At 46.1% G+C, this 27,443-nt stretch overlaps 1 protein-coding gene and 1 long non-coding RNA gene across 6 annotated transcripts in view; one reads left to right on the forward strand and one right to left on the reverse strand.

Annotated features, from left to right (window-relative positions):
• The window catches only part of WHRN (whirlin), a 123,624-nt gene extending 99,659 nt beyond the window's left edge, over window positions 1–23,965 (reverse strand). For 2 of the 5 annotated variants that reach the window (XM_083485805.1, XM_083485803.1), the window contains exon 1: window positions 22,236–23,965. In XM_083485805.1, the coding sequence (XP_083341931.1) occupies window positions 22,236–23,057 (822 nt within the window). In that variant the 5' untranslated portion in view covers window positions 23,058–23,965. The remainder of the gene's footprint in view (window positions 1–22,235) is intronic. The other 3 variants (XM_083485801.1, XM_083485804.1, XM_083485802.1) reach the window with 3 other exon arrangements.
• LOC310698664 overlaps window positions 1–27,443 on the forward strand; it is a 207,943-nt gene that overhangs the window by 80,977 nt on the left and 99,523 nt on the right. The window lies entirely within an intron of this gene.

Below are 27,443 nucleotides of genomic sequence, written 5' to 3' on the forward strand. Positions count from 1 at the left end.
ATTCAGCTGTGAATTATTTCTGCACGATGCAGCTCTATTATCTCTCAAAATGTATTCCAGTGGGGGCTGGGGAAATGACATATTATTTCATCTTATTGTGTGGTTAAGTTGATGTCAAGTCCCTTTCATTTTGTATTGAGAAGTTTTCAATTTTATAAAACGATCAAAGCCAAGAGGAAGAAAGCGTATAGAGGGAAAGGAGGGGAGAGGAGGGGTGGTGGAATATAGAAGGGGTAAAGGTGGGCTGGGGGACAGTCTTCATTGGCAGGGTGAAATCATCATCTTCATCATCACAATCATTTGCCTTCTACACGTGCATCTGAAGGCAATGTACAAAAGAAACAGCTTAAAGAAAACAGCGAAGAACAACACAAAAACCTGCAGATATATTTAAAACAAAACAACAACAAAAAGCAATGCAAAATAAACACCCATAGCGTAAGACCCATTGATCCATCTGGGAACAAAATTGCCTGAAGTACAGATCATGGGTGCCTGTTATAGGGGCAGCTACTGTGAAGGCCCTGCTCTAAGTTCTTCTAAAGACTGCTTTGTTGCTCCAGTCTGGTCCTGCTACAAACCAAACTGCAGTGACATTTGTTACTATATATTTAAGATGGCTGGAGTGTTGAGAGCCAGCCTGTCAAGTTAGGTCGGTCAGCTGGAGAAGGTTTTAGTTTAAGCTTATTAATAATGCACCTGTTCTAAATGACTTTGTTGTTGAATCTGGATTGTCATATGGAAGATGATGCAAGGTGCCAGGAGCAAAATAGTGTGTGGTTTCCTCTGAGTGCTGGGAACCACAGGCGGAGAGACCACTGTTGTTGTGCTCAGGTACTATCTGTGGGCTTTCTACGGGCATCTGGTTGGCCACTATGGGAACAGGATACTGAACTAGATGGGCCACTGGCCTGATCTGGCAGTCTCTTCTTTTGTTCTTCAGAATAGTAAAGGTAAAGGGACCCCTGACCATTAGGTCCAGTCGCGGACGACTCTGGTGCTGTGGCACTCATCTCGCTTTATTGGCCGAGGGACCCGGTGTACAGCTTCCGGGTCATGTGGCCAGCATGACTAAGCTGCTTCTAGTGAACCAGAGCAGTGCACGGAAACGCCGTTTACCTTCCCGCTGGAGTGGTACCTATTTATCTACTTGCACTTTGATGTGCTTTCGAACTGCTAGGTTGGCAGGAGAAGGGACCAAACAACGGGAGCTCATCCCATTGCAGGGATTCAAACCGCCGACCTTCTGATCATATTAGGCATTTAAAAATAATAAACGCTACCACCCTTTTAGGCTAGTCAAATAAACACAGGGCAGTGGTGATCATTAGCTCAGCCTTGTTAGCTCTGTCAACCATCCTGATCGATTCATTGATCAATGGGGCAAAGCATTTCCTTGAAATCTCTCGTCAGGCCCCTTAGTTCCACGCTGCTTAGACCTGCACATCTCCTTCGCTGTGTGTGTCCCTTGATGCAATGCAATGAGGTCCCCCCAGTGCCAGAGCTGAGGCACTTTACATTCTTTTTGACGGCTGCTGGGTTTTTAAAAAGGTCACTCCGTCCAGCAGCCAAGCGAAGGGAACATTAAAATAATTACTGGGAGATTTGAGTCAGGAAACGAGAGAGAGAGAGAGAGAGAGAGAGAGAGAGAGAGAGAGAGACGCCAACTTGGCATAATTGGTGTGCTAGACAAGTGTTCCAGAAGAACACTGCAAAGTAAATGCATCTCAAGAAAATAAAATAAGCCCTCCAAAGAACATATTTCATCTTTCAGTAACCTAAGCCTGGCATGGTCCACATTTGAAGTTTCTCAGGCAGAGAGAAGGAAGAAGCACATAAACCTATTAGACTGAGAGGCAGCTCAGGTGGTTTTCTATCAGAGCTTTGATGTATTTCTATTACTTGGGCTTCAATTTGTTGTCTTGCCCCCCCCCCTTTTAGGGATTAGGTGAAGATGCTCTTCTGCAAAATGTGAAATCATGGATCCGTACCTCAGTTGCTTGCACTGGAGTTGATTGAAACAGTCTGCTCTGAGAACACAGCAATGCTTGGTTGAAAAATAGTAGTCAGGCAGATGAATGTGTCCTAGCCGGCCAGGTGGACGCTTGCTGTATTGGTGATAGATCAAATGCCAGGGTTGGGGAATCTTTGGCCCATCAGACAATGTTGGACTCCCAGTTCCCATCAGGCTCAGCCAACATAGCCAATGGTCAGGGATGATAGAAGCTGCAGTCCAACAACATATGGAGGTCCACACATTATCCATCTCTGGTTTATCCAGCATGTTCCAGCTGTTCATAATTTAACAAAGAGACAAAGAGTGTCCCTTGCCAAAACACACATCATATAGGGACACCCAATTCAGATTTTACATTTTGTTGGAATGAATTGGTAGAGTTATTCTTCTGCTCCCTTACTCCTGTTTCTAGCAGTTGAATTTCTGAGTGTGAGATGGATGCATCTTGCCTATCACACAAAGTGTGGCTAGTGTCCATCAAGACTGGTAGGATGGAACGACAGGGCTCAAACAGTAGGCAGAGCCGGAGCCAATGGCAGGAAGAGCTAACTCATTCTAGTTTTGTCCCCATCCTGCTCTCCACTGAGTTCTACAAGGGGCAAGACTGAGAATAAGGAAGCTGGCACCCTGAGAACAAGTAAGGGCTGGGTAAGGGCAGTTTGAGATAGGTGAGGCGGTGCCTTATTCACCCAAATGGATCCACTGATCATGGAAGCATCTAAAACATACACATGAGCACTAATTTGACATGCAATGAACATTGTACCACACCGCAGCTGCCAATGTATATTTTGAACTACTGCCAATATGTTATACGGTCCCTGGGAGTTAAGAGTCAAAGCTCCAAAGCTAAGCACATATGCTCTACATGCAGAAGGTCTCAGATTGAATCTCCAGAATCTCCTGGTAAGGCCAAGAAAGACATCTGACCTAAAATCCTGGAGGGTTGCTGCTTGTCAATGCAAATTACACTGTTAGGTAGACCAATGTTCCATTTTAATTCAGCCTTTTATTCATAACCATGAAGACTGGAATATTCATCTAAAAATAAAGGGCAGTAGCTCAGCAGTACAGCATAAGCCCACAATGAGAATTCTAGTAGGTCACATCAAAAGTGCACATGGTGATGAAGTGCATGGAAATGCTGTTTACCTTCCTACTGCAGCAGTACCTATTTATCTACTTGAACTGGCATGCTTTCAAACTGCTAGGTTGGCAGGACCAGGGACCGAGCAACAGGAGCTCACTCCATCATGCGGATTCGAACCACCAACCTTCTGATTGGCAAGCCCAAGAGGCTCAGTGGTTTAGACCACAGTGCCACCCGCATCCTTTACCTTTTACCATACTCAAACAGCACTTCTGGGAGAACTCCTAGGCACTCATACTGTAGTTATTCTGAACTGAGTTTAGGAGAGTTTGCCCATCACTAGTTGCCCTTTCTATTAATTTATTCATATAGTAAATGATTAGATTGTATAGTAACATCAACATAAGTCAGGGAGAGGGAACCTGTGGCCTTCTGGACATCATTGGACCTTAACTCCCATCAGCCCAAGCTATCATGGCAAAATGTCAGGGAAGATTCGAGCTGGGGTCCACCAACATCTGGAGGACCACAGGTTCCCCATTCCTGATAGGTGTGGCCATTTACAGAGTAATATAAGCAAAAATAGGTCCTCGATCCAAAGAAAGCACATTGGTAGGGAAGGGAGAATGAGAGAAGGAAAGGTTAACAGGGCACATGATAATTTTATTTGGAACACTAAAGAGTGTTGTTTATATCAAGGAGGAAAATGCAAGATACACATGCAGGCTATCCCAAAAAGGGTCATATCAGTGCAGTAAATTGTACATATAACCCATCCGCTTGTCGTCTCTTTCACCCTGATTTATGGGCTGCCTTATCTCGGCAGCAACATTCTACTCTAAAAAGGTAACATATCTTTAGGCAAGCTTTTAGGTGGAGGGAAAATATATGACAGTATTGTTTTCAGAGCCAGAGACTGAAATTGAGAAAGAATGAATATTTAGCTGATAAAGCTGGAGGGGAGGGGGGAACCACCCAATCCACATATATTCCAGCTCATCTCAATTTGTAGAAGGAAGGATGTTACAATGAGCCAAAACAAGCAGCACTTAAAAGAGACATAACAAGCAAAAACATCTGCCTTTGCTGACGAAAAGCTAAGCAGCCTGTGAAAAGTTTTTAAAAGACTCCAGGAACATAGAGCTCAAGGTATTTATTATCCGCCCACCTGTCAGAATGAATGACTGGAACAACCTAGGCTTTCTTCCCTCCATAGCCTGCACTGTGAGATGCTGCATTCATCAGATCAGAGCAGTGGTGTGTTAAACCAGCATATGGACTATGTCTTTCACATGCCACTTGATGCTTGGCAAGCATGCAAGCATGTAAGCAATAAGCATGTAAATACTTCGCGCCAGCAAGATGTGCTACTTAAGAGAATGAGGCAGCATCACTTTTACCGCGTGGTCCACTAGAATGGTCCGTTTTATTCATCAGGCAAAGAATTGATTGCTGCCAATTTTAACCCTGAGGATTCTGTACTTCCAGAAGTGTCTGGCAACAACTGGCAACTACTGCTCCGAGCTCAAACTGTGCCATTAGGGACCAACAACCCTTTGTGAACGATGATACTTCTCTCTCGCACATGCCTTGGGCTGTACAGTGTAGACCAGGGGTCTGCAACCCGCGGCTCCGGAGCCGCATGTGGCTCTTTTACACCTTTGCCGCGGCTCCGGGGCGGATACTAGCGAGGGGAGGAGGCGCATTGCGCGCCCCGACACTCCCCACTGTGGCGGGCGCTGTACTGGCTGTGACATCGCATGGGGGCGGTGCGTGCGTTAGTCACGCACCGTCCCGACGTCACCTTCCCGCCCGCTGTCAGATCGGACATTAAGGTAAGAAACAATATATGCAGTGTTATATTTGTTTTAAATGTCGCAATGGTTTTGCGGCTCCCAGTGGTTTTTTTCTTCGGAAACGGGTCCAAGTGGCTCTTTTTGTCTTAAAAGTTGCAGACCCCTGGTGTAGACCTTATATTGGGGACAGTGGTGCAATTAGACTTGATGGTTAAGAAAAAACCTCAAAGCAGTTTTAGAAGAGAATAAAACAACCTAAGTATCTGAAAAAACAAAAACAACAATTCAAAAATATTCAGAAAAAATAAATAAAATCAGAGATAAACTGAAGACATCAACATTACACATATTTGTTGAAACAAAAATGTTTTAGAGGTGCCGAAAGTACAGTGAACACTCCTGGCTGATGTCAATAAGCAAGGAATTCCAAAGTGTAGTGTTTTATTTATCCTTGGCAGACTAGCAGGGGCAAGTGCTCTTTAGATTGGAGGGGGGGTGTTTCAGAGGGCTGCATTCTCTACTGGGCAACCATCTACTGCATTCTCTACTGGGCAACCCTGGGCACATGCCAGGGGTGAGTAGAGCCAGAGGCAAAAGTGGGCAGAGCTATAAATGTGACTCTTACTTTTTGTACAGTGGACTAGGTTGTACACACACTCTCTCACCCCTCTTTGTCCTCTAGCCAGAGAAGCAAGAAGTACAACCAGAGTACAAGGACCTATTCTAGCTAAGCAAACCATCTCAGGAGTGTGCAAAGCAGGGATGGTGTTGCATGGGGCTCGGGAAAGTTATCACCTGGGAAGAGTGCTGAGGGCCAGAGAGAGGCCAGGAGGGCCAGAATTGGCCCCGGGACATGACGTTCCCCAGCACTCTTCCCAGTTCCAAGTTTCAACCTTCATAACCTGGGGAAGCCAGCAGCCTCATCACAATCTTTCCTTTGACCTTGTCTCCAAGAGCGTATGGTTCCCAACCATTCCAGCAATTAGGAGGCACTGTTGCTCTCCTCCCACACTTAGGGGGGAAATGGTAAGGGCTGCCCTTTGGGGTCTCCTGGATTCTGCACCCACCTGGTGTCATTCAGAGTGGACCCCTTCTCCTGCCCACCACAATGGTCTTTGATTCCCAGTTCAAACATCAAGTAGATTTGATTCCCCTTTGCTCCTGATGTTGATCTTCCCTCCTCCACAGCTTGTTCACTATGTAGATCTTTATTCCCCTCTTGCTCCAGGTGTAGATCTTCACCCACCCTTGGCATTTTGTGGTTCACATCAGGTGCTAAAATGTATTAGGTGCCCTGTTCCCAGCTCCTGGCTCAACATGGACCAGCCCTGGCCACCGGAGGAGCAAGCTGATCAGGAGCCTAGTGCAGCATGCATGCCGTGGGTTATGAGCTCTCTAATGTGAGTGGGCATTATTATCTTGTAAGATGTTTAGTAGGGACAGTCCTGGGGTGACTTCTAATACTTGCTTAGTTATTTTGCATATTTCCTGTACGACTGATATCCAGAAGAGTTGGATTCCCTTGATGTCTGTGGATGCCAGGATTTGGATTGCTAGGGGTTCCAGAGTCAGGATGAAGACAGGCAGTGGGCATCCTTGTTTTGTGCCTCTTTGGATAGCTATGGTATTAGAGTCCATGCTGTTAGTCCTTCATTTTGCTGAGGCTTGGGAGTAGTTTTGAGGGTTTGTAAAAAGTTGGGACCAAATCTAATGTTGGTTAGTACTGCTAGTAGGTATTGCCATTCTAAGCAGTCAAAGGTTTTGAGGATGTCTAGGGACATAATCGTCAGTGGGAGTTTAGTTGCCTTGCTGTGTTTGATCAGATTCAGTAGTTTCCTAGTGGGGTCTGTTATTTTGCGACCAGTGACAAAGCCAGTCTGGTCTGGGGCTATTCATTTGTGTAGGAACTTTTTTAGGTGGTTAGCCAAGATTGATGTGAATATCTGACATGCATGATTTTATTAATTTCTATCATATCACTTCTTACTTGCCTTTTATCTAAAAAGTCACGAACGTCGCAACCTCACCTTATCAAGGAGTTCCTCCATTCCCTTGAGCATTTTGGTTGCCCTTTCCTGGACCTTTCCCAAATCTACAATAAACCTTTCAAGTGAGGCAACTAGAAGTGTAGACAGTACTTCAAATGCAGTCACACTATGGATTTGTAAAACGGTGTTATGATATAAGCAGTTATTTTCAGTTCTATTCCTAATGACCCTTGGCATGGAATTTCCCTTTCCCACAGCTGCTACAAACTGGGCAGAAGCCCTCCAGGTTTTCAATCATGAATTTCTCCCAGCACTGTCTGGAGATGGCAGGGATTGAACCAGGACATTCTGCATGCAAAGCAGGTGCACTGCCTCTGAGCTACAGTCTCCCTTGAGATTTATGGAATGCCCCCTGTAACCTCCAACAGCATGATACTAAGCAGGCAGCTTCAGAGCTGTCATTTACTGGACACTCACAACTTAAAAACTTCCCTGAAAAGGGAAGAACTAAAAAATAAATAAATCTCTTGCTGTGTTTATGGTTTTGTATTAAAGAAATTGTCTCCCTCTTTGTTAAAACCTGGGCCATTTCTATTTTACAATGCAATTGTATTTAATATGTTGGGCAAAATAGACCTTGACAACGCCATTATTTTTTGTGATTGATTCACTTCTCTGCTGCATCTACCCCCCCCCCCAAAATCCTGGACCTTCTGTTATATAGACAATTCCAGCCAATCAAGAATCACTTAAGCCCTAATTCAGTTGTTACTGCTGTGAAGGGTCACTGTACAAAGGAATTGTGGGACCAAGACTTTAGCCCCAATGCTCTAGTTTCCCTCTGGTTTCCCACATACCCAGAGCAAGTATCTCTAGTAGAAAGACTGCTACTCTTGTGTAGCATCTCTATGTGATCTAGATTGATGTGTGGGGACCCTACAGAAGCAGGCTTCTCGGTCCAGTATACCTGAAGGAGCGTCTCCACCCCCATCATTCTGCCCGGACGCTGAGGTCCAGCACCGAGGGCCTTCTGGTGGTTCCCTCATTGCGAGAAGCAAAGCTACAGGGAACCAGGCAGAGGGCCTTCTCGGTAGTGGCGCCCGCCCTGTGGAACGCCTTTCCAGCAGATGTCAAAGCGATAAACAACTACCTGACATTCAGAAGACATCTTAAGGCAGCCCTGTTCAGGGAAGTTTTTAACGTGTGATATTTTACTGTATTTTTGGTTTTTATGGAAGCCGCCCAGAGTGGCTGGGGAGGCCCAGCCAGATGGGCGGGGTATAAATAATAAATTATTATTATTATTATTAATATTCTCACTGCAGGTGTTTGCCCTGACATTGGGAAGTCAAAAATAGCTGCATGGTAATGAAGGTAGAGCTAAAGGTACTTGTTGTGTCCCCGAAAAGAGCTATAGTGAAACTGTTATTGCAATGCTGCACAGTCAATCAGATTTGACATCATAATGACATCACAAAGTGAAAACAAAGGCAATTGTGAGTGAGGGAAAATGCTGCGGGATCACTAGTACCCTCACTCAGTGAACACTTCTGGAGCTATTCCCAAAGAATTACTGAAGGAGGGAGGGAGACGTAGCAAACTTTAAAAAAAACCTATCCTTACAACCCATTTAGACTATGCATTCTAAATATTTACCTTGTTATAAATATTGGGTCTCATTTTTAATATATCTGCCCACCCTAAAACCAAGGCCACCCCCTCCAAACATCCAGTGGCGTAGCGTGGGTTGTCAGCACCCGGGGCAAGGCAAGTAATTTGCGCCCCCTAACCCGTGGATTTGTGCCCCCTAACCCTAACCCCCAGATGTTGCACCCGGTGTGGCCGGCCCCCCCTGCACCCCCCACGCTACGCCACTGCAAACATCACAAATATTTATTTGGTATTGACTCAAACATGCTTCTGCGCTTAATCCCTGCAGTGTAAATCTCACAGCAGGTGGAACAGCCTTCTCATTTACTGAGGCGTAACTTCATAGATCGATGGGACTCTGCCAGCAGATTTTAGAAGACAACTGCCACATCGAATTCGCCCTGCTTATTCCTGTGGGGTGTCATGTCACACAAACACTGAGGATGGATCTGATTGCCTATTCTCAGGAGGAAGATAGGTGGAGAATGGAGGATTAGGCAGCAGAATGTGCAATAATGAAATGGATATGGCAGGCGCAAGTAACAGCACTCATGAATAAACATCAGGAACAATGTAAATAATTCTGTGATTGCAGAATCCAAGCACAGAATCCAGCATCAAGGGTGTTATTCACCCTTGATTTGGTTTGGGGTTTTTTTTGTTTGGTGTTATTCATCTTTGAGTTGGTTTTTTTAATAGCACATTTTGCCCTTTAGTGTTGCAAAAAGGAGCCTGGAAATATATGGGCAGCGCCTGCTGAAATTTCCAAAGTCCCTGGAAAACTGTATTGACTGGCTCTGTATTGACTTGATCAGCCCTTCAGTGTCCTGCCACACAAGAACTACTGAAGCAGGCTGATTTAGGCCAGTTTTGTCCCTCTTTTTAAGAGCACAGAGATTAAACGTAAACTTGAGAGTCTATGACACCTCGTCACTGCAAATGCCACAATACCACAAAGTCTGGGTTTGTTTATTCTTGCAGGTGTTTAGGGGGGAGAATGGAAGTCTCAAGTTTATTAAAAAGGAATTAGAGCGCGCGCGCATGCACACACCCCACAGCAAGCCTGTGATTAATCTCACATCAATACAGATATTGTTTCCACAGGGATTTGTGTATAACTAAATTTGAGCAGAAGGGGGAAATCATCAAAAAATCATCCTTCATGGTGCTAGACATGACAGCTGTGCTCCACCTCCACTGTTGGGAGGAAATATGCCTCTGAATACCAGTTGCTGTGAGTCACAAGTGGGGAGAGTTGCTGCTACACTCAGGTCCTCCTTGTGTGCTTCCTGGAAGCACTTGCCTGGTCGGGTTACCATATTTTGAAGAGCAAAAGAGCACAGATATCCCTGGGAGACCTAACACACCTCACAGGGTTGTTGTCTGGATGAAATGGGTGAGTGGGTGGGAACCACATTGGACGCCTTGAGCTCCCTGGGAGGAAAGTTGGACTAAATATACAATTAGCATTAGTAACAACAACAGTTATTGCACTTCACATGGGGAGCACCAAATAGAAAAGGTTAACTAGCTTACAAACGTGACTTTGGCTCTCCGCAATCGGGACAGTGCAAGCTCTGGGCTGCCAAAGGGAAAAGCGACCCCACCAGCTGCCCGCCCGCATCGTTGTCAAGGCAGGGAAACAAACCGCCAGCTATCCACATACACGCACACGAGCACGCCAGTGCCCAGGGCCGGATTTAGGTTTGATGAGGCCCTAAGCTACTGAAGGTAATGGGGCCCTTTATATGTCCAGCTGTCCTTTGTCAACAACAAATTGCCACCGGTTTTTGTGTTGAATATATGCTATATGGTAATTTATGGACCTAATAGGTTTCTAAAGCCATTTGCACATAACAAAATATGTATTTTATCAAGGTAATTGTTGAACTGAAATACAATTAAGAAGAAGTATATTAATAGTGAAATACACGCTTATTGCATTTATACATTTTAAATTTATTGTTGTACATTGTTTTAAATGTTTGTTTTCCTTCTGGGATTGTACCCCCAAGAGTGTATTATAAGCTGGTCTCCGACCGTAATAAATTATCTATCTATTTATCTAGTGAAATACAATTAAGAAGAAGTATATTAATAGTGAAATAATTATTAATATATACTATTGCTGTATGTAGGTTTTATTTTATTTGTTTTTTATCTTATATTTTGGAAAGGTACATCCAGTTTTTCCCCTTTAATTTTTTTGGCCCCCCCCCCCCAAGAGAGTGGGGCCCTAAGCTATAGCTTGTTTAGCTTATACATAAATCTGGACTGCCAGTGCCCAGCCACTCTCTTTACTCAGCTCCACACACTGCAGACCGAGCAGCTCACTCATCCTCTCTCCTGCACCCGCTCGCTCCAACACAACGGGCACCAAGCACACTGGCAACCCAGATGTACGTCCAGAAAATAAGATTGTGCGGGGCAAAGGGGGGAAGTGTTCATGCCACAGAGGATGAAAAGGGTCATATCACTGCCTGGGCTTCCAGTTTGGGGTGGGTGGGCAGTATATCTGAATTGTGTGTCTGCACGCACAGACAAGCAAAGCCAAAAAAGGAAAAGAAACCCAGACTTTTTGCCCAATTTTAAAAATCCACCCACACAGAAATTTTGACCCTGAAAACAAGGATGTGTCTGGAGGAAACCCAGATGTATGGCTGCCCTACTAACTGGCCACTGTGAGAACAATATGCTGGACTAGGTGGACCACTGCTCTGATCTTCTTACTGCTTTATAAATTTATCATAGCTTAAAAACAACCCTGTTAAGCAGGGGTGGGCACATCCTGTTTTGCCACTCTTGGGGCAAAATAGAAAGTGCTTCAACACCTGACCTGCCACTTCCACTGGCACCACTTCCTTGTGCCGCCTGCTGCCTCCTCCACTGATCTTGTTTCACAAGTTCTCTCATGTGGAATCTTGCAGGATTTTGGCAAGATCTCACTGGAAACTGGCACAAATGCCGGCACTACTTTGCTGGTGGTGGAACACCCACAGGGGTGCCACGTCCGAGGCTTTCACCACCTTGAGGCGGCTGCTTCCCCCTGCCTTTGTGGGTGGGCTGGGAAAGCTGACAAGGCCCATCTACCCCAGCATCTTGTTTTCTCCAGTGGCCAATCATACACCTCTGAGAAGTTAGATGAGGGCTATGGCTCAGTGGTAGAGCATCTGCTTTGCATGCAGAAGATCCCAGGTTCAATCCCTGCCATTTCCAGACAGTGCCTGTCGTCTCCAGGTAAGAGTGGTAAGACTGGGGAGTGAACCCTGCCTGAAATCCTGCAGAGCCACTGCCAGTCAGTGTAGACAATTCTGAGAATTGGAAGGCAGGAGGTCCTTAAGGCAGCTGCTCAGAACACTTTTGCACATTCCTAGCTTCTCTGAACATGGCAGCAATATGCCATTGATAAGAGGGCCCATTGCAAGGGCTGGGAAGGAACAGAGAAAAGGAGTCCAGGCAGGACATGATATTAACATTGAAAGAATGCAGTGTGTGTGTGTGTGTGTGTGTGTGTGTGTGTGTGTGTGTGTGTGTTGCAATGTAAATAGCACCTAGGAAAATGATTGAACAACCACTGCCACACCCTGGGGATGGGAGAGAAATAAAAACATTCCTGTTCTGTCACACCATGCATCAAGGTGATAGGAAAGACCTTTCTCTGCCCAAAACCCACTGTGAATCAGAGAGGACAAAGCTTTGCTAGATAGACAGAGTCAGGCCCATGGGATAAGGTGGAGCATGAGCCAATGACTGGCAGGGAAAGCTAATTCTGGTTTTGTTCCCGCCTCCCTCCTCCCTGCAAAGCTCTACAAAGGGAGACACTGAGACTATGAAAGAGGAAGCCGGCACACACACACTGGGCTCATTGCAAGAAGGCAGGCAGACGAGGGCTGTCTGGGAGCAGGCTGAGGTTGTTGGGGCAGTGCTCCATTCATCCTAATGGACCAGCCTTTCTTTACTGCTGCTCTGAGTTGAGCTGTGCATCTTAATGAACTAATATGCATTCTTCCCAAGCGGTACTTCTAACTATCAGCCACTATCATCCACCCCACTGCAATTCTTTCTCTGCTAGCCGCAGAACACACACCCACACCCCAGTGCAATAATTTTACTTGGCTTTTAAGTCTTCAAAAAGAAACCATCAGGGTTTTCTACAGGAAATCATATTCAATCAAAAATGGAGTGAGTTTCTTTCCAGGCTGTTAGTAGCATCCCATGTAAATCATTTTGATTCAACCAGCAAGAGATGTTCTAAAAGGCATGCCTTTAGACTGTGGACTCAGCTATACAGCTGAACACAGTTTTAAGTGTGTTCTAAGTGCAATATACAATGTGACACTAGATGGGGATGGTGAGCCTTATGGAAAATTCAATGTGTTTGTGTGGGTTTTTTTTTTTTTAAAAAAAAAGCTTTAAAAAAAGCATTTTCATAATGGTTTTTATATGTGTGTAGATTCAGCCTGTGTGTACAATGGGGTGAAATGGTCAGAAATGTTCTGGCAAGAGAGCCAGTGATAGCCAGGATTAGCCAGGGCCTCCATTCTCCCACTGAACAGTTGACAATTTCAGAACCTGCTAATTCCCAGGCCCTGTTAAAATGAAGGGCAGCAGACACTGGCCTCTGCCATCATCCAGGAGATTAAGGGTGAGGCTGCATCCCCCAGATCCCAAGAAAGATGGCAAAGGGCAGATTAGCCTGGACAAATACATTGATCAAGCGGTTTCCTTCTTCCTGCCTGAAATAACCTGTGGCTCCAAATGCTTATTTGGACTCATCCATACTTCTGCTTGTCCCATGCCTAGGAAGCACAGGTCCAAGTGGTTGTCAGTTCACCCTGCTCTTTTCCTGGGGAAAACTCACTCTTTAGCTTTAGCAAACATCAATCTAGGAAAAACCCAATTGATATTTGCTTTGCTTGAATGCTAAAGGTTGGGTTTTGAGGATCAAGCAGAAGTCTGGATGAGCCCCAAGGCTGCTGGTGTGTATATACGCATGAATATGTGTGAGAGAGTGAGTTTGGGGGCTCTTTATATTATCACAATCTGTTAAAAGCTACATCGTGAATGTGGTATATAGATCTTCAAAATTATTTCTTGGAAAGCAGAACAAGGTACAGGAAATCACAGTATTATTTTTTTTATTCCTAATTACTAAGCAGATTCAATTATATAGCAAGAATACTGAGCACCAGCGTATGCTTGGCCATGTTCCTATCAGGTTTTCCAAGTATTTTACATAAATGCTAATCAGTCAAGCATTAACATCACATTTGGAGGGATAGCAAATAGAATCATTTGTGCATGATGTGGAACAGAATCCTTCCCTTGCACTTTCCCCCCTTCCAGCTTGTTGGCACAAAAGAATCCTTCTGACATCAGTATACCTAAGCTACCTTTGTCCAACATTTACCAAAGTGATAAATGCTGGTTATTTTAATGAAAGGTCATCTCTTTTATTGTTGCTGCAGCAAGTTCAGTTTGTGGGGTAGCTTATAGCACCCAGGGAAGTTAAATCATCACCTATGAGATCGCCAAACTGCAGCAGGGTAAGTCATAGACATAGACAAACCAGAACCAGGCATTGGTAATCAGTCTGAGTCCAAAAAAGGTGATCTATATATGGTTTGAAGCTCAACATCAAAAAAATGAAGATCATGGCCACTGGTCCCATCACCTCCTGGCAAATAGAAGGGGAAGAAATGGAGGCAGTGAGAGATTTTACTTTCTTGGACTCCATGATCAGTGCAGATGGTGACAGCAGCCACAAAATTAAAAGACGCCTGCTACTTGGGAGAAAAGCAATGACAAACCTAGACAGCATCTTAAAAAGCAGAGACATCACCTTGCCAATAAAGGTCCGTCTAGTTAAAGCTATGGTTTTCGCAGTAGTGATGTATGGAAGTGAGAGCTGGACCATAAAGAAGGCTGATTGCCGAAGAATTGATGCTTTTGAATTATGGTGCTGGAGGAGACTCTTGAGAGTCCCATGGACTGCAAGAATATCAAACCTATCCATTCTTAAGGAAATCAGCCCTGAGTGCTCACTGGAAGGACAGATCCTGAAGCTGAGACTCCAATACTTTGGCCACCTCATGAGAAGAGAAGACCCTGATGTTGGGAAAGATGGAGGGCACAAGGAGAAGGGGGCAGCAGAGGACGAGATGGTTGGATAGTGTTCTCGAAGCTACAAACATGAGTCTGACCAAACTGCGGGAGGCAGTGGAAGACAGGAGTGCCTGGCGTGCTCTGGTCCATGGGGTCACGAAGTGTCGGACATGACTAAACGACTAAACAACAACAACATAGGCTAGGGGCAAAATTAGGCTTTATTTCACCTGGATTTGGCACACATACCCACACCCACACAGAGCCTCAATGGTGTCCCTCTGGAAGCTTCACCCAGGGGGGAAAAAACCAGACCCACCCCCCACCCCCGCCGTAGTTACAGCTCTGCCATAGGCAATGACAGAAGGTGACAGCCCAAGGGTTAACATCAGCTATGTTATGGTATCTTGTACCAGGGGCCTATAGACCTGCTTTATTCCAGCAAAGGCTGATACAGCCTATCTCTGAGGTAATGCTTAATGCCAGCCGTCAGTGCTGAATGATGTTCTGAGAGACCCTTTGCTTGAGAAGTATGAAACCACTGAAGCTTAAGCTTAAGGGACCCAAATCCCAGAGAGGCCCCAGAACCACATTGCTTTTTTAAAAACCGGGTCCAGTTGACCAAATTGAGTTGCATGACTCAAATTGTTTGATTTTTTTGTTGTATATATTTCAACAATCCCAAAGTTTGAGAGTCAGTAGCACAGCTGTTTTAAAAGGTTGTTGCAAACAAACCTGTTGAAGAAGATAACAGCGATTACCTAGACCTTGTTGCTGATTGTGAAGGGGACCCCATAAAAGTTCAAGCTTCAAGGCCCCAAAATGTAGGTCTGTCACTGCCTTTTCTTCAGAGTCACAGAAAGGTTTGGGGCTCTTGTGCATGCAGTTCATCATGGGTGTGGGCCTGGGCCAGAATCTTTAGGCACCCGTCCTCTTAGGGTTTTTTTGGGGGGTGGCTCTGACTCTCTTGGACTCCACTCAGGCTTCATTCACTGGTAAACTGGACCCCATCCCAAGGCCCCCGGGCCTCAAGGAAATTCCCTGGAGTCAGCCTTGGCGAGCCTCACCTTGTACTCTCAGGATTGTCAAGACTGATGACAGGAGACCCTGCCTGTTCCTTAAAGTCTTCAGTCTAAAAGAGGTGCAGTGTGTCCTCAGGAACTGGGTGTCCTGCTCAGAGGACAAGGCTGGGCATGACATCTATGTTGTTGGCACATTGAAAAAGACTAGGAGACAGGTGGATTGTTATACACAGGCTGAAACTCCATAAGAAAAGAACAAATGTATGAAAAGGAGCTAGCTTTTGCAAGCTGAGTGGCATCTCAATATACTTCTTTGCCATGTTTCACTGATGTACCAGATCATAAGAGCAGAAAGCAGAAGCAGCAACAAATACCCATTTTGCCATCTCTCAAACTTCCCTTGCAGCATTTCTCAAACTGCTGTTTATAGGTGGTTCTGATGTCTTACACTTTCCCCTTCACTGCCAAAGATGCTACAATTGTACTTCAGGCAAGATCGGTGGGTGTTCTGGGAACAAAAAAGAGTCTTGGTGCATGTCTATTTGTGAGACTCTGGTCTGCAGGGTAACAGTGCATCATTCCTGACCAGAAGCAGCCTGTTTCTTCAGCGTGACAAAAAGACAGGAACAAAGGTAGACAGACCACTGGTCCATCTAGCTCAGTATTGTCTGAACTGACTGGCTGTAGCTCTCCAGGTTTGGAGCCAGGGAACATTTTCAATTCTACCTGGAGATGCTAGGGATTGAACTAGGTATTTTCTGTGTACAAAGCAGATGCCCTAACACTGGGCCACAGCCCTTCACCAAATACACAAATATGCAAAATATGCATTGTACACAAGCAAAAATGTACAAATATGCACCCAATCCAGTAGGAGCTTCTCCTGAGCAAATTGCACCCTCCCACTCCTAAGCTCAGGGGCAAGGGTGGTGCTGTGGGTTAAACCACAGAGCCTAGGGCTTGCTGATCAGAAGGTCGGTGGTTCGAATCCCTGCAACAGGGTAAGCTCCCGTTGCTCGGTCCCTGCTCCTGCCAACCTAGCAGTTTGAAAGCATGTCAAGGTGCAAGTAGATAAATAGGTACCACTCTGGCGGGAAGGTAAATGGCATTTCCATACGCTGCTCTGGCTTGCCAGAAGTGGCTTAGTCATGCTAGCCACATGACCTGGAAGCTGTATACCGGCTCCCTCGGCCAATAAAGCGAGAGGAGCGCCACTACCCCAGAGTCGTCCACGACTGGACCTAATGGTCAGGGATCCCTTTACCTTATTCCTGCCAACCTAGCAGTCTGAAAGCATGTCAAGGTGCAAGTAGATAAATAGGTACCACTCTGGAGGGAAGGTAAATGGCATTTCCGTGCGCTGCTCTGGCTTGCCAGAAGTGGCTTAGTCATGCTGGCCACATGACCTGGAAGCTGTATGCCGGCTCCCTCGGCCAATAAAGCGAGATGAGTGCCACTACCCCAGAGTCGTCCACAACTGGACCTAATGGTCAGGGGTCCCTTTACCTTATTCCTAAGCTCAAATGAGATGTCACCAAACTGCTGCTCATTTCAGTGGGATCTAGAACATAAGAAGTCCTAGATAGCTCGTGCTGCATTCCAGAATATTTTGAAACTTGCCTCTGTCTGGATTTGGGGCAGCACAGAAAGAACTCAGTTTTGATTACAGAATAAACATTCCTCCACTTTTTAGAAGGGCTATTCTGTCATCACCTCCCTAACTGAAATAACAAACATACTAGGATTGTTGTTTTGTTTAGGATACTTCTTTTCTAACCTTTCAGTAAGTGAAAAAGCTTTTTATAACTGAATCTTGGCAATTTTTTTCTGAGTTCTTATGCTTCACAATTGTGGTTTGTGCCCATTAAGGTTGGTAAGGCAGAAGACAGGGAAGCCAACAATAGGCAGAGCCAGAGACAACAACAGTTGGAGGCAACCTATTCTAGTTTTCTTCCCATCCTTCTCCCTGCTGAGTTCTGCAAGGGAAGAACTGAGACCAAGGAGAGAAATCTGATGGCCAGGTCCATTCCCTGGGCTGGTTGTAAGTAAGAAGGTAGGTGGGTGCTGGTTGAGAGCAGACTGAGTTTGGTGGAGCACTGACCCATTCACTCTAATGGACCAGACTCAGGGCCTACACAGCCATTAGGCTAGCTTAGGGGTCAGCAAACTTTTTCAGCAGGGGGCTGGCCCACTGGCCCTCAGACCTTGTGGGGGCTGGACTATATTTTGGAAAAAAATATGAACCAATTCCTATGCCCCACAAATAACCCAGAGATGCAATTTAAATAAAAGCACACATTCTACTCATGTAAAAACACACTGATTCCTGGACCATCCGCGAGCCAGATTGAGAAGGCGATTGGGCCACATCTGGCCCCCGGACCTTAGTTTGCCTACCCATGGGCTAGCAGTTCACCTGCTCCACCGTGATGGAGAAGTGGCACTGGCACTGACATAAATTTTGGCAAGATCTCACCCACTGCCAGCAAGAATTCACTGAAATTATATGAGATCTTGTGGAGCGTGTGAGATCTCACCAGAAGCCAGTGAGCTCTCACCTGAAATCCACTTCTCTGCTAGCAGTGGGGCAGGCGATGTAGGCGGTATGGTGACTGCCACAGGCCGGGGGGCACTTCCCATTTTGCCTCAAGCAGCAAACCAGGATGTGTCACCTGTGACCAGACTCCAGTGCAATAAAATGTTGCAAAATCAAGTTCCAGTCAGCAAGCTTGCCCTCCTCCACTCCCCCTTCCAGCTGATTTTCCGTCTCTGCTACCTGCAAACAATGATTACAGAGAATTCCATTATCACTGAAAGCGCTCAATTCTCATTCATCTGTTTCGGATCTTCCCTTTAGGTCTCATCTCAATGAAAGATGGTTTGAACTTCTGCAAAGGTGGAAGTCGCTCCAAACCTGCTGATACCTCTCTAGTCTGAGGGCAGGTACCATTTGGGCTGAATAAGCATCAGCCCGCATTACCAAACATCTACAGAAGGAAAGATTATTGTGCTGAACAATGGTATACTTTGTGGGAAGAATTAATAAGAGAATTTGTTTGCAGCCTATGATTATGATTATGCACTAATTATGAGATTAATAACTAGGCAATTTTTGAGGATTTTTAGGGTTTGGAAAATCTTCGTGTGGCATAGGGGGACATAAGGGGGTGGGGGTAGATGGAATAAGGAGAAAGGGAAGGAGATGGACCACCCTGCCAATTGGCACAAGTTATTTGCCTACAACACCAGCTGGCACTGCCTTGTTCACTCAAATGATGGGGATGTACCTGCAGCAACTACTGTTGTTACTAGACAACCCCTAGATTATTGTCATGCATTCTGTATATCATAGAATCACATAAATCCCCATCCTGTGGAATGCCCTCCCATCAGATTTCAAAGAAATAAACAACTATCTGGTATTTAGAAGACATCTGAAGGCCGCCCTGTTTAGGGAAGTTTTTTATGACTTATGTTTTAATGTATTTTTAACCTTCTGTTGGAAGCCACCCAGAGTGACTGGGGAAGGGGTAGGGGTAGAAATAATATATTATTATTATTATTATTATTATTATTATTATTATTATTATTATTATTGGAGAGTTGGTAATGACACCAATGGTCATCTAGTCCAACCCCAGTACAATGCAGGAAACATAACTAAAGAATCCCTGGCCATCCAGTGATGGATGTTTAAAAACCTCCAATGATGGAAAGTCCATCACTTTCTGAGGGAATCTGTCCCCCAGTCAAACAGGTTTTATCATCAGAGTATTCTTCCTAATGTTTAGTCAGAATCTACTTCCTTGTAATTTGAATCCATTGGATGCTACCCAATGGAACAGCAGAAAACAAGCTTGCTCCATCATCCCTATGGAAATCCTTCAGATAGTTGATGGCTATTGTAACATCTCTCAGTCTCCTCTTTTCCAGGCTACACATACCCAACTTCCTCAAACGTTCTTCATAAGGCTTGGTTTTCACCTCGCTTTAGCATCTTGGTCGCTCTCCTCTGCACATGTTCCAGCTTGTGAATATCCTTTTTAAACTCTGGCACCCAGAACTGGACACAGTACTGCAGATGTATTCTGACCAAGGCATAATAGAATAGTACTATTACTTCCCTTGATCTGTACACTACAGTTCGCCTGATTAAGCCTAGAATTGCATTAGCTTTTTTATTCTTATAACGTTAACAGCAGGTATAGGAAAAGCTGTGCACACATTATTGGCTCAAAATGCAGTGAGGTTGTTACTTTTCTCAATTCATATCAAAGTCAATTTGGTGGGCAGGGGGAATGCATCAGAATGAAGCATTTCATAAGAAAAGGGCAGGATAGATACAGGATAGAAATGTATTGTCGTGAATGTTGTTCATCCCAAACCAGTGGTGGGACAGCACTGGATGCAGAGTGAATGGGAGCAGGTATTCAGTCAATGTCTAAACAGCCCAAGGGTGAATGGGAAGGGGGCTTTAAATCTCTCCTTGCCATACTCTGATTAAAAAATAACCTCTCCAGAGCTGATATTCATATTTCAAGGAAAGTTTCCATTGGTGCCAATGGAAGCATTCATTGAAACTGAAATTCATTCATTCATAAAAAGGAATCCTCTGCCTTAAAGTAACTTGCTCCACAAAGGGGGAGAGATCTCTAAGGGGGGATGGGGGAACCTCCACGTAACAATAAAATATGAAAGCACAAAATACAGCACAAGGAAACAGTAGATCAGCATAAAAAGTGAAGTGCAGAAACTATTTTTAAAAATAAAATGGGTCATAGAAGAATATGAAAACATAAAAAGATGAATACAGAACTGAAGAAATGCAGCTCATTTCATTTTGTGGGATCCACCCTTTATGTTGAATTTATATGCCTCTGTTCCACTGGAGATAGTTTAAATTGTTTTTATAATTGTCATGGTTTTATAACTGTAAATTAGGTTGTAACTCGCCCTGGGACCTTATGGTAAAGGGCAGGTTCAAAAACCAAGCAAGCAAATAAGAAAACAACCAAGCAAGCAAGCAAACATCAAACAAACAAACAAAGAAACAAACAAACAAACAACAAGCCTAATTTTGGAAGGCTTGGGCGAAAATGAAAGATTATTAAACAAATGTCCAAAATGTGGCAATCTAATGGAAGAGAATGCCAGAGAACTGGTGACACAATGCTAAAAACACATGCTCAAGTAACAGCATGCTTTACCCACAGGGATACACAGGAATCTGCCTTACAAGACCATTGGTCCATCTAGCATGGAATTGTATGCACAGACTGGCAATGGCTCTCCAGGATTGCTCCCAATCCTACTTGAAGATACTGGAGATTGTACCTGAGACCTTCTGCATGCAAAGCAGATTCTACTTTAGTGAGCCATGGCACTTTGGGGTGTGCAGCACCATCAACAGATCTCCACCCACAAGTCTAAAGGACAGGGATGAGATGTAGGGAAGAGGTGGCTTCTCGGATATCCTGGTCTTAAGCTGGATATGCCCCTGTAATAAAACCTTGAATTTAGCTCAGTAGCTAAAAATAGCAGCTTCAGAGAGAGGACTTTTATTAGGACTGTGGCAGCAAAGGAAGAGTCCCCCTCCACACCTTTTAGCCTAGAGGATGTTCAATCATTCCCCTAGCTACTATTTACATTGCAAACACACATTTTTATATCCTAACCTTCCTTCAAGGAAATTGGGGTGACCTACAGCAGGGTTACCTCTGTTCTATCAACTTCCATGATTAATAGCTTTCTATTTGATTGCAACAACTCTGAAAGCTATGCCAGGCTGGATCCATGTGACTGGTTGAAGCCCCCAACTCCTGCCCATGTTTGCATTGGCACACCTGCGTCTGCCTGGTGGAACTGGGCTCCTTTGAAGAGATGGAAGGCATCTCTATCAGTGATCAGGATTGTGGAAGTTCCTTGATATAATCCCCTAATTAGTCTTCACTTTGGGCTACAACTCACATTACTCCCAGCTGATGGAAGTTTGGTTCAAACCATTTGGAGGAAATCACCCTAGTGAAGGCTGAACTACTTTAACTTTCCTGGCCATGCTGTTGGAGTTGGAAGAGTTGGAAGGGACACCAAGGGTCATCTAGATCAACCCCCTGGAATGCAGGAATCATAGCTAAATAATCCTTGACAAAAGACCATCCAACCTGTTTGAAAACCCAGTGAAGGAAATTCACCACCTTCAGAGGCAGCCCATTACACTGTCCAGCAGCTCTTAATGTCAGAAAAAAATTCCTAGTATTTAGTCAGTATCTCCTTTGTTGTAATTTGAATCTATTGGTTTGGGTCCTATCCTCTTGAGCAGAAGGAAACAAGCTTGCACCATTTTCCTTGTGTCAGCCCCTGTAGTCCAACAACATCTGGAGTACATCAGGTTGGAGGAGAGCTGCCATGTGCCCTAACCACTAAACCACCCTGCCTCTATCATCCACCTAGACACCTCAAGCAAAGTACTACAATTACTGGAAGTGACTTGGACCAGCAAAGGCAGAGGCTGTAAATGACAGCCATAGATACCACCACCCTGTCAGCCTGTCTTGTGTCCCACCTTACCTTGACGGCTTCAGCGTGGGTCACCTTGTCCAAGGGCTTGTCGTTGACTTTCAGGATCTGGTCTCCCACCCGGAGGCCTTCCTTCTCAGCCAGGGAGCCTGGTTCCACTAGGGAGACATAGATCCCGACTCCGTGCTCAGAGCCCCCTCGGATGCTGAATCCTAACCCTTCCTGGGCCTTGTTCCTCCTGAGGATCACTTGCCGGATCTCCCCGCGGAGTTCCTCCAAGCCGGAGGCGCCTAGGGGAACTGTCCCGTCGAGCGTGGTGCTGAAATCCTGCAGGGACCTCCGCGAGGCGAGAGCGGGGGGCCAGAAGTGGCCAGTCTGAGTGGGAGACGGGGAGCGGGTGGCCGGGGCTGGCGTCGGCAGGGTCCGTGCAGATCCAGCGAGGTCGAGGCCAGCGCTGCCGGAGCTGTTGGCAGGCAAGAAATCCGCCTTCAAGTAGAGCCCCTCGGAGGTGTACTGGTCGAAGAGCAGCTGGTCCGAGCGGGGGATGACCAGGCGCAACATGGGCAGGAGCTGCCTCTTCTCGGGGCCGTCGAGGAGGACTTTGAGGGTCTGCACCAGATCGAAGACGTTCCTTCGGCAATGATAGACATTCAAGCAGTGGATAAACTGCTCCTTCTCCGCCTCGTTCAGGAGCAGGTTCAGCGCCCCATGAAGTTTCCTCACGTTGGCCGACAGCAGGCGGATCCCAGCTCCGGCCGCCGCCGCGGGCCCCAGCTGGCACCCAGCCGCCGCGCCGCCGAAGGTGTTGGACTGGGAAGACGAGGCTGCGGAAGAGCACGATCCCAGAGACATGCGATCCAGATCCGCGCTCATGGCCCCCCCTCCCCAAGCGACAGGTCTTGGGCAGCCAGTGGAAGGCGCTCGCTAATGGGAGGGGGAGGAGGGAAGTGTCAGGACATCGGAGGGCAAACTCGGGAGCTGCTGCCGGAGCTTAGACGGGAAGAGGCTCCGGTTTCGACTGGGGAAACTCCGCTCTTTTCACCCTCCTTGGCCTGAGGGGAGAGCCGGAGGGAAGGACAGCCATAGAGATAGGGGAAGGAGAGGAAGAGGAGAGGAGAAATCCCTTCCGTTCTCCTCCTTCTCGGAGCCGCCGAGGGAAGACTCAGAACTTCGCGGTCTCTCCGAATCTTCTTGCCGAGTTTCCGCCACTTTTTACGTAGAGCGGGCGCGATCTGGGCTGGTTCCGAAACGCCCCAGCCCGGCAGGAGAAGTCACTGATCTTCCTACTCCCTCTGTAGATAAAAGGAGCGTCGAGGGTCTTCTGTGGTATATGATCCTCTCACCCTCTTGCAGGGAAACGAAAAACACACACACCACTGAGAAGTAGCGCTGGGGATTTGCGGTGTATGCGCGCCGGCGGCTCTTATGTAGATCCTCTTGTTGAGAGATCGCCTCTCTCTTTTTGCGCGTGAAGTCCTGGCCTCCACAATCTACTCTTTGTTTAATTTTGCAATTCGTCACAATATATTATAAAAGAATAAACACATGAAGCGAAGAAACAAAAATACTCGACGGCCTCTCCTGCTTTACACTCTTTGGTCTTTGCAAAAGAAAAGTCCCTTCCTACGGAGCTGACTGCTGCGCTGATGCCGCTAGAGGAGGGGACGGAGGGAGAGTTTGCTAAACTGTTGAGCGGCTCTGCTCCGCCAAGCTGCCAGCCTGCCTGCCTGCTGGGGCCAGCCTCTTGGCAGCAGCTGCTCAGGAAGTGACGCGCCTTCCCCCGTTGCCAGGAGACGGTCCGATACAGTCCGGCTCAGCAGAGGTGAAGGTACTCGCGGAGGAGGAGGCGGGGCGGGCGGCGGGGAGCCAGGGCTCGCTGGCTGGCTGGTCTACCCAGGCGACTTGGATGGCAACACCTGAGGGAACTGCCTGCAACCATGACCTCCCCCCCCCCCTTTAAAAGCTGTGCGACAGGCGGAAATCCAACGGATGGAGTCTCTCGTCACCAGCTCCTCCTCCCGAAAGCTATACGAACTGGACGCTTGTCTTCTAAGCGGCATTCCAGTTAGCTAGGGCACTCCAACATGGCAGGTGGAAAGCTGACAGGTGAAGCTTTTCTACACTACTTGCAAAACAACAAACAAACCATCTCAGTACTTTATGAAGTCCTGTGAGGCAAGGATCCAGGTGACTACCATAATACAGTTGTGTAGCAGGCTTTTTAAAAAGTGAGGGCTGAAGTCTTGCTGCATTCATTGTTGTTGTTGTTGTTTAGTCGTTTAGTTGTGTCCAACTCTTCGTGACCAGAGCACACCAGGCACTTCTGTCTTCCACTGCCTCCCACAGTTTGGTCAAACTCATGTTGGTAGCTTCGAGAACACTGCCCAACCATCTCGTCCTCTGTCGTCCCCTTCTCCTTGTGCCCTCCATCTTTCCCAACATCAGGGTCTTTTCCAGGGAGTCTTCTCTTCTCTTGAGGTGGCCAAAGTATTGGAGCCTCAGCTTCATGATCTGTCCTTCCAGTGAGCACTCAGGGCTGATTTCCTTAAGAATGGATAGGTTTGATCTTCTTGCAGTCCATGGGACTCTCAAGAGTCTCCTCCATAATTCAAAAGCATCACTGAGTTCCTGTTTTTTATGGCCTTGGAGGTAAAGGAAGCCAGGCTAGTTTCAAGGGGATAAAGGCAGCTACGGGAGCAGCTGAGAAGGCAATTATTGGCCATCTCACTGCTCACTCCTAATTCTAGAAGCAGACTGCCTCTGAATGTGGAGGTTATACAGGGGAGGTACATCTTTGAGACAGATCTGTTCACTGGAGCACTATTCATTTCAGATGTCTACTGACACCTCCAACCCAAATGTGTGGGGCAGAGACTGTGGTTATAAGTGATGAAAGAAAAGCACTTTGCACATGCTCTCTTTGAGGATTGGGGTTCCATCAACTGCAACCCACCACCACCAGGCAATGTGGTTTTTGGGACAGAGTGTCTGTTCTGCACAGAGAAGGTCCCAGGTTCAGTCCTGGCATCTCCAGGTCGGGTTGGGAATGTCCCCTCCCTGAAACTTTGCAGAGCCACTGCCAGCCAGTGTAGACAATTCTGACCTAAACAGAACTGAAGCTCTGAAACTTGATTTGAAGTGTCAGTACACATCATTTGGAGGGGACAGCACAAAACCTGGGTTTGTAGCACAAAACAGCACAAGTCCTCTTGAGGGGTTTTGCCTGGTTGGAATGTGTCCTTGTACTCAGGTTCTTGCTTGCCTGTGTGGAGAAAAGAGAGACAATGTGGGAAGAAAGTAGCCTAGTGCACAAAGCTAAAATTTTGCATTTGTTGTCCCACCTACCACTGCAGGGCCAGCCCACCCATGAGACAAAGTGAGGTAGCTGCCTTGTGTTGAGGTTTCACAAGGGCAGCAGATCTGCCCTCCAAGCAATGTGTCACCTACTGCTGCCGCTGCTACCACAGTGGCAACAACAGCTAGGACAAGCTCCTTGGAGGACAGATTTGCCACTCCTCAGCAGCCCCCACCCAATGCTGCCTCTGCAGTGGCCTATTAGCAAGCAGGAGGAGGTGCTGCTGGTCTCCTCCCAACCTCATTCCTGGTGTAGATTTTCACTCCCCACTTCTTCCCTGGCGAGGGGAGCACCATTTTGTGGTTTGTTTAAGGTGCCAAAATGTATTGGGCTGGCCCTGCACCAATGGCAACTCGCCTCCCAGAAGGTTACCCAGATATGAATGTGACCCGTGGCCTAAAAAACGGTTCTGCGCTCCTGCCCCGGATTGAGCACAACCATTTCCCCTCCCTGCCACAGTATATAACTACGAAATAGTTGCCATTAAAGCTATGGCTGAGCGTACGCAAAGAAAGCTAATCTTCTTGAAATTTGTGTTTTATGTTCCCTAGCTTGGGCTGCTTAATTACAACAAAAAGCTTTTGTACTTACAGAGCACTTTCTGGCTCTGAAGTGCTTTTTAGAAAGAAGGGGGAAAGCCAGGCAATTAGCCCCTAGAATGCCATATCTACAGGAGTGTGCACTGCGGGTGGGGAGGGCAGGAGTAAGTGTGTTCTAAGTGACTATAAAAGCAGGTTGGCATTTTAATTTCAATTCCGGTTGGGCAAGAACGATTAAATGACTGTCAGAGGCTCTGCGTGGCATCAGCAATAGATGCAGGGAGCAAGACTCCCCACTTTGTCCCAAGTTATCACCATGCCACCTTGCTAGTACCGATTTGGAAAGCTTTTTCATTTGTAGTCATTAAGTTCTCCTAAAGCTTAGCCAAAGCCTGCTTCCTTGCAATGGTGGCAGCCCCTTCTTCTTCTTCTTCTTCTTCTTCTTCTTCTTCTTCTTCTTCTTCTTCTTCTTCTTCTTCTTCGCTTACTGCCCTTCATCCGAAGATCCTAGGGTGGTTTACAACAGAAAAATACAATTCCCACCTGAAGTCCCCACCTGAAGAGTACCCCAAAGGAGCGCAGAGTTCAGCATCATCCTCTGTCAAGTATTTTGACAATGCATTCCAAGAGAAAAATTTCCATTTGTATGTACTTTGAAGAGCCACCCAGGAAAAGAAGAATACACTAGAATCAAATTATTGCAGTCTTTGTAAATTCTTCAATTAATGCCCTTCAGACATTTGAAGACAATCTTAGATTGCACCCTCACCATACATTTAAAGCTCCTTTATATCACATTATGATGGTACCACTTTCCCAGCTTAGACTAAGCCTCTCACCATATGCTAATTCATTGCTCAAGTTTAGCACCCAAATTTTAATTAGCAGAGAGGTTTTTGTTTTTAAACAAGGCACCCAGAGATCCAACGGAAGGTTTGATAAAGAGTACGGTTCTCTACATAACGCTCTTTCATCCTCGTATAGAATAAAGCAAATTTAATTGCTACTAGAGGGGAAAGTGACCCAAAGCAACCTACAAACACTATGTAAACACTAAACCCAACCACAGCAAACACAATAGAAACCTTAAAAAGCACATCTATGCAAATAAAATTCAGGTCTTGCAGTTCCTGCTCCACTAAAAGAGGTCACACGTATGTGAAACCCTTCATACTAAGGACGGAAAGCCTGGGTAAAAAAGGAAAGAATCTGCATGGTGCCAGGTGAGCCTTCCCGGGTAAAGCATTCCACAAGTTGGGAAATGACCATTGAAAAAGCCTGTTCTCTTGTTGCCACCCTCAGGAACTCCCATGGAGAAGGGCTTCAAAAGAAGATTACAGGGGTTGGGTTGATTCATATAGGAAA

Source organism: Podarcis liolepis (genome assembly GCF_965112155.1).
Source record: "Podarcis liolepis genome assembly, chromosome: Z".
NCBI classification, from domain to species: domain Eukaryota; kingdom Metazoa; phylum Chordata; class Lepidosauria; order Squamata; family Lacertidae; genus Podarcis; species Podarcis liolepis.